Source organism: Pongo pygmaeus, chromosome 2, assembly GCF_028885625.2.
Source record: "Pongo pygmaeus isolate AG05252 chromosome 2, NHGRI_mPonPyg2-v2.0_pri, whole genome shotgun sequence".
Taxonomy (NCBI): domain Eukaryota; kingdom Metazoa; phylum Chordata; class Mammalia; order Primates; family Hominidae; genus Pongo; species Pongo pygmaeus.
The window spans coordinates 123,230,387-123,237,439 of record NC_085930.1 but is presented as its reverse complement, the minus strand read 5'-3'; the positions used below and the strand labels follow the sequence as shown (position 1 = coordinate 123,237,439).

General features: G+C 43.1%; 1 protein-coding gene across 2 annotated transcripts in view; it reads left to right on the top strand.

Moving 5' to 3' along the window:
- Positions 1–2,323: 2,323 nt before the first annotated feature.
- The window catches only part of TGFBR2 (transforming growth factor beta receptor 2), an 86,675-nt gene continuing 81,945 nt past the window's right edge, over positions 2,324–7,053 (top strand). Inside the window, exon 1 of one of the 2 annotated variants that reach the window (XM_054481596.2) lies at positions 2,324–3,027. In XM_054481596.2, coding sequence (XP_054337571.1) covers positions 2,934–3,027 — 94 coding nt within the window. In that variant the 5' untranslated portion in view covers positions 2,324–2,933. The remainder of the gene's footprint in view (positions 3,028–7,053) is intronic. The other variant, XM_054481595.2, reaches the window with a different exon arrangement.

Sequence of the window (7,053 nt, the reverse complement as noted above, 5' to 3'; positions counted from 1 at the left end):
AATTCTGATTCTTCTCAATTTCACAGGAGACTGGAGATTAAATCAGAAATGTTAAGGGCAAACAAAATTAAAATCAACATTAATGAAGTATGATGACAAAGACCACCAGTTAAACATTCCACCATAGATTTAAATATCTAGCCTCCAACAACGTAAAACATCTGTCTTTGTGATAATTAAGGAAAACAAAGCCTTTGGAATCTATTGGACATTTATTTGCCACATTGTGTTTTCAGGAGAAAGAAAGTACATATATGCTGTCTGGAGGAACTTGGGCAAATGTAGGAAAAAAAAAAAAGAAGAAAGAAACCCACATACTTCTCCATTCTTAAGAAAAGGAAGTAGTGGTGACATCATTCTCGGCTAAAATGTAGTCTGTTTATATCTCAAATATTCGGTAACAATGTTTTCTCCAGAGTTATGAAGCAACTAGAAAAATCAAGTACAATTTTCTTCTAAATCTTTATTGCCTGATTCATTCATTCATCCAACGAATATTTATTAAACATCGCTTATGTGTTTGATGCTTAGGGACACAATAGTAAGTGGAGGGAAAGATACATAATACCTGCCCTCAAGAAATTTGGAGTTGAGTGGAGGATAGAAATATAAATTAAAGAATGACACAAATAATTATAAAGTTACAGCTGTTAAAAGAAAAGCATATGGTGCCAAGAGAACCTATAATACAAGATCTACTCATGGAGGTGAGGGAAAGCTTGCTCATCAAAGAAGTTATGATTCAATCCACGAAGACCAGGAGTTGGCTGGGTGAAGAAAAAAAGATCAGAGGAAGGAAGTCCATACTGGGGAAGGCTCTATGCATAAAGGGTAGGAGGATTACAGAGGCACATTCACGAAATTCGGAGAAGGCTTTCAGCAAGCAAGGAGAAGCCAAATGAAAGTTTACGGGAGAGGTGGAGGCTTGAAGACACGTTCAAGGATCTGGTTTTTATCTTCTCTTTATCTCAAGAGCAGTGGGAAGCCATTAAATGATTTTAATCAGAGGGTTGGTATAACCAGTTTTGTATTTTGAAAAGCTGAATTCAGCTCTCTTTTGAGAAACTGAGTGAAAGAGCCCAGAATGGCCGTGGCTGAGGGTGACTGGTGGGAGACTCCTGCACAAGCCATGGCAGTGGCATGGGCTGGTGGCAGAAGAGGGAATAGGGAGAAGATTTGGAACTCAATCTTCCTCCATTGACAAAGTCACACCAGCTTTGGCAAGGCAATTAATTGGTGGTAAAGAAGATGCCTAGCCCTCCTGATTTCACTGCATTTTCTCCATCTTAAACATGAGTACTGGGAAGTGGCAAAACATCCAGAGGCAGCTTGGGTGCTAGGTGGAGCATGAGTTAAAATTCCAGGATGAAGCAAATGAACTCTTAGAATGACAGGAAAGATTTGGGAGTTGGGTTTGGGGGAGGGCTATTTATCTTTATTCCCTGGAGACCCTGGCACAAACCCTTGCCTCTGCAATCTTCCTCTCAGGTAAAGGAATTCATTAAATGAATTGCTGGAAGATCTACTGACCAGAGGGCTGTACAGAATCATATCTTTGAGAGTGGGAAGTAGGTTGATCACATAGTTTATTATGCAATCAGGACACATCTGAAAGAGAAAGGGGGTTCTCTTAATATTTAAACTACAAAACATGTACACCAGGAATGTCTTGGGCAAATCTGGTTGCCCTAGCAAGAAAGGAAATTTGAAAGTTTATACTGTTCTGCTCCCATGTTACCCCGTTTGCACGTGAGAGGCTAAGTATTCTCTTTCTTCACCTGCATTAAGGGAATAAAAGCACAAGCATTCAGGTGACGCCCAAGCCACTTTTAATTTTACAGTTTCTGCTATACTCTATACATTCTGAAAATTACATTTCCCACCATTATCACTTTGTGATAGGTGATCATTTACAATTACTCACTGACTCAGTCCCAGGAAGAGGCGGTGCAAAATGGGAGGCTCTATCCAGGTGCTCATTAGAAATGCAGAATCCCTGCCTGCCTCCTAGACCTACTGAATTAGACTCTGCATTTTTTAATAAGATTCCCAGTTGATCAATATGTACATTAAAACTTGAGAAAAACCTCTAGACTTCGACCTAAAGAAAAACATTTTACAACTTGACAGTGTATGCACATACATACATGCATACAGACACAACTGAAGCACAAATTTAATGAAGTAAAATTTACCGTTACTATTTTATTTGGGAAAGAAATGTGCTCGCGACTCAATAGATTTGAGTATTCACTCCTGGATCTCAACTTGTAATTTGAAAACGCATCTCTAAAGCACCTAGCAGCAATCTGAAGAAAGCTGAGGGGAGGCGGCAGATGTTGTGATCTACCAGGGAAAACGTGGACGTTTTCTGTTGTTACTTTGTGAACTGCGTGCACTTAGTCATTCTTGAGTAAATACTTGGAGCGAGGAACTCCTGAGTGGTGTGGGTGGGCGGTGAGGGGCAGCTGAAAGTCGGCCAAAGCGCTCGGAGGGGCTGGTCTAGGAAACATGATTGGCAGCTACGAGAGAGCTAGGGGCTGGACGTCGAGGAGAGGGAGAAGGCTCTCGGGCGGAGAGAGGTCCTGCCCAGCTGTTGGCGAGGAGTTTCCTGTTTCCCCCGCAGCGCTGAGTTGAAGTTGAGTGAGTCACTCGCGCGCACGGAGCGACGACACCCCCGCGCGTGCACCCGCTCGGGACAGGAGCCGGACTCCTGTGCAGCTTCCCTCAGCCGCCGGGGGCCTCCCCGCGCCTCGCCGGCCTCCAGGCCCCCTCCTGGCTGGCGAGCGGGCGCCACATCTGGCCCGCACATCTGCGCGGCCGGCCCGGCGCGGGGTCCGGAGAGGGCGCGGCGCGGAGGCGCAGCCAGGGGTCTGGGAAGGCGCCGTCCGCTGCGCTCGGGGCTCGGTCTATGACGAGCAGCGGGGTCTGCCATGGGTCGGGGGCTGCTCAGGGGCCTGTGGCCGCTGCACATCGTCCTGTGGACGCGTATCGCCAGCACGATCCCACCGCACGTTCAGAAGTCGGGTGAGTGGTCCCCAGCCCGGGCTCGGCAGGGCGCCGGGGGTCTTCCTGGGGTCCCCGCCTCTCCGCTGCGCTTGACAGTCGGGCCCGGCAACCCGGCGCCCAGGCGGAAACGAGGAAAGTTTCCCCCGCGGCACTCACGCAGCCCGACTCCCGTAGCTTCAGGGATGTGTGAGTTTTTCTTGAAAAAGAGAAGGAAAGTTCAGTTGCAAGGGGCGCGGGGCACGTTTGGTCCCCTTTGTGCGAGCAGGAAAGGCGTTGTGTTGGCCGCGTTCGAGGCGAGCCCCCACCCCCGGAAAGGGAAGTTTGAGAAGTTGGTTATCTGAAGGCGGCCGGGGAGCAGCGGCCCCGGAGCGGCAGCCTGAGCTGCCAAAGCAGCCAGCGCACCTGGGCCACTCCGCCCGTGGCGATGCCGCGTGCCCACCCAGCTCTTTCTGAGCCACCCGTTCAAAAGGCCAGCTCCTCAGTCCTTAACTCCTGGACACGGCCACGCTTTCCCTCAGGCCGGCTTCTTGGCCCGGAGTTTTTGGATGCAAGTTTCAAGAAAATAATCGATTTCCAAAAGAAAGTTAGCTGGCTCCACTGACGCCTTGGCATGGATGGGTAGGGAGTGGAGATGCTCAGGTGAAACCGAGAATCCCTTACTGAATGCCTACTAGGTGCTAGAGGCTGTAGATTTTGGCTGGAACAAGACAGTCCTGTCTTCAGAGAGTTGATGATTCTATGCAATTATCGTTTGTTGGAAACCCAAGGGTTAAAATCCTAACTAGGCTACCCACCTGATCGCTGTCTCTGAAAGTTTTTAAGGAAAAAATAAAATATATATATATATATATATGCATGCAGGAATGGGGATTCTTAACTATTTGTTATGGAAAGTGTAAAACCCCTGAGACTTCAAAAGTTAGATTTTTTTTTTTTTTTTTTTTTGAGACAGAGTCTCGCTCTGTCACCAGGATGGAGTACAGTGGCGCGATCTCGGCTCACCGCAACTTTGCCTCTGGGTTCAAGCGATTCTCCTGCCTTAGCCTCCCGAGTAGCTGGGATTACAGGTGCGTGCCACCACGCCCAGCTAATTTTTGTATTTTTAGTAGAGACGGGGTTTCACCATATTGGCCAGGATGGTCTCGATCTCTTGACCTTGTGATCCGCCCACCTTGGCCTCCCAAAGTGCCGGGATTACAGGCGTGAGCCACCGTGCCCAGCCAAAAGTTAGACTTTTTGCAGCTATGATCCAAATAACAGTATCTGCAGCTGTGGTCTGGGTAACTGAGTATTTGGGCAAGTCATAGAGCTTTTTCTGGGCCTTAGTTTCCTCAACTGTAAAATGGCGAGGTTGAATCTGGGTAATTTTACATCATCTTCATGTTTAACATCTTACGTGTCGTGCCCCTCCCCTCCTTTCCCCTAGCTCTTCTGGTGACTTGGAGATGACCCATGTAGACTTTGGATGAAATGTAGAGGAGTTGACAGTCCACATCACCCGGAGGCACTCATTTTATTTATCCAGGGACATGGGCAGATTTACCTTTAGGTTTGTCTAGAAAAAATGAGCGTCACGGTCAGTTGTAAATTTTAGAGTATTTGAAGTGGATTGGGAACTTTTTAAAAATTATGGCGTACATTGAAGGTGACATGGAGATGGAAGTTTTTAATCAAATTAGGAAGAGGCACTATTGCAAGCAAAAAGTCTTAACACACATTTGAGTCCTATGGTTTTAATAAAATCTTAGTGTTTCGTTCTTGGCGTTTTTCCTGCATTGCAGTACCAGAGTGTTCAATTGTCTCTCATTTTCCTCCAGACTCTTAAAACCTAACTTATATTTTGCTAATAAATATTTAAAATGGCACCCTTAATTTTCTGTGGATGTTAAAAATCATTAAATCTTTTGTTCCAGATTATAAAAGAAGGAAATTAGCAGGCCCTGATGTTGTTAGTTAGGTTCTGTTTACAAGGATAAGATTTATGATTTGCAAATTCCAGACCCAATAGTTCACGAGTCACTTTCATTTCATCAATATACACACTTTTAAACAGTTAGCTTAAAAGCGTGGTGGCTTTTTATTTGGGTATTTAGACAGTTTTACAAGGCCCACAGATTTCATATTTTTATAGAACTGAAGTTTCAAAATGGTTGAATTAATGAATCATTTTGAATTTGTATTCATTTGATTCAAATTAAATTTTCAAAGTTGGCCAAAGGTTGAAGACAGATATATTGAAGACGAGAAACCTAATTCTACTTACATTTTAATTTTTCATGTAAGTAAATAGTTTCAGAATTTCTCTAACGTAATTGGTAAACTGAAAACATTTTTTCAAAATATCTTAATGCAAGATAATATATCAGGTAATGAGATTGTTTAATAAACAACAAGCTCCTTTTACGTCACCTAAAAAGGCCCAAAAATCTGTCTTCTGTTTAGTAGCTTCTGTACTTCTGTTTAGTAGTATGCAAAGGATTTAAATATAAGAACAAATTTCACTAAGAAATAGAAAGTTTTTTTTTTCTTTGTTTTTGACTTAGTAGATTCACTCTTCCTAAATGATGAAAATTAAGAAATGACTCTTTTGGGGAAAACTGTAAAGTGTACAATAACTCTTCAGGTCTGAAAAATATGCTTTTCAGGTTCCTAAAAGTAGATTCTTATTGAGGACAAAGAATTTGTAAAAGTGTCATAGTGATACAGGTTCTTCAAATCACTTTAATAACCTGCTTATTTTGTCAGGGTAAGAGACTAGACATCATTAGGCCCCAAATCTGATCTTCGGTCTACTTGCGCTTTTTTTCCCCCTCATAAAAACACATTTTCACCTTTAGGCCACTCAACATCTTACTTTTAATGAGTTATGATTTATACAAAATACTAATCACATTTTGAACTCATTGCCTTATTTTCAATGTAGCATTCCCTAATGATGACTGTTGTCTGTGTAGTCAACGTAACTACTACATGTTTTCTACTCAGTTATGAACATGACTTTTTGATTTTTTCAGTAAGGTTAGTTTTTAACTCTGGATCAATAAGGCACCTCATCGATATCATTGCAAAAACTGGGCATTTTTTTCTTCTACCTTTTCAACCATATTTATTGAGTATCTCTTGCGAGGCAGGATGCTCAGACCTGGGATACCATCTCAGATGAATAAGACAGACCTGGTCTTTGCCATTGAATTTAACAGCTGGGAGCATGTTATAAGTAAAGAAAAGGATATATGTTTTAACTCTTTATATTTGAAAGCATTATGGAATACTGGTGTTTTATTTTCTACATCTCATTTTCAAAAGCCTCATTTTATTTTGTTGTTGTATGCACTAGGAGGATGTGCATGTTGAATGTTTCCTTCTAGGTCCCATTGAATGTATTTTTGAATCAATTTGTTCTCACTTTCCTATCCCTGCCTTGTCACAGAGCCCCAGTTGGGCAGCCTTTAATTGCATTCTCCATTCCATAGCCAGCATGATGGACCCAATGCGTTCGTTTAGTGTTCTCTTTGAGGGTAGGCTGGTGGTAGAAGAGTGTAGGGTATAAACTTTGGAATCAGGCCGTCCTGGGTTCCAAACCCACTTCCCATTTACTGGCTGTGTAGCCTGTTGTAGTTACTTTACCTACTAGTCATCCCTGGTCTCATTTGTAAAATGAGGATTATGGAGTTATGGTGAGGATTAAATAAAATATTGTTTTAAAGTATTTAACATGGTGCCTGCAACATAGTAAATGCTCAATAAATATCAGCTTCTGTTATTACTATTAACTCCTTAATTGGGCTTACCAGGGGCCTCTGACCTGGTTCCCATTTGACTCTGCTGCTTCACATCCCACCACAGCCCACATTTTCCCAGTCTATTTGTGTCACTACACATACACACAATGTGAGCAATTTAGGCAGCTGTTCCTTTGTTCAAGATGTCTGGAACTCCTGCTACCTGGCTAATTTTCACTCATCTTTTAAGACATGGTTCAAGTGTCATCTTCCTGAGGAAACCTGCTTTGAATGCCCCAGTTTGAGGTAAATGTCTCCTATG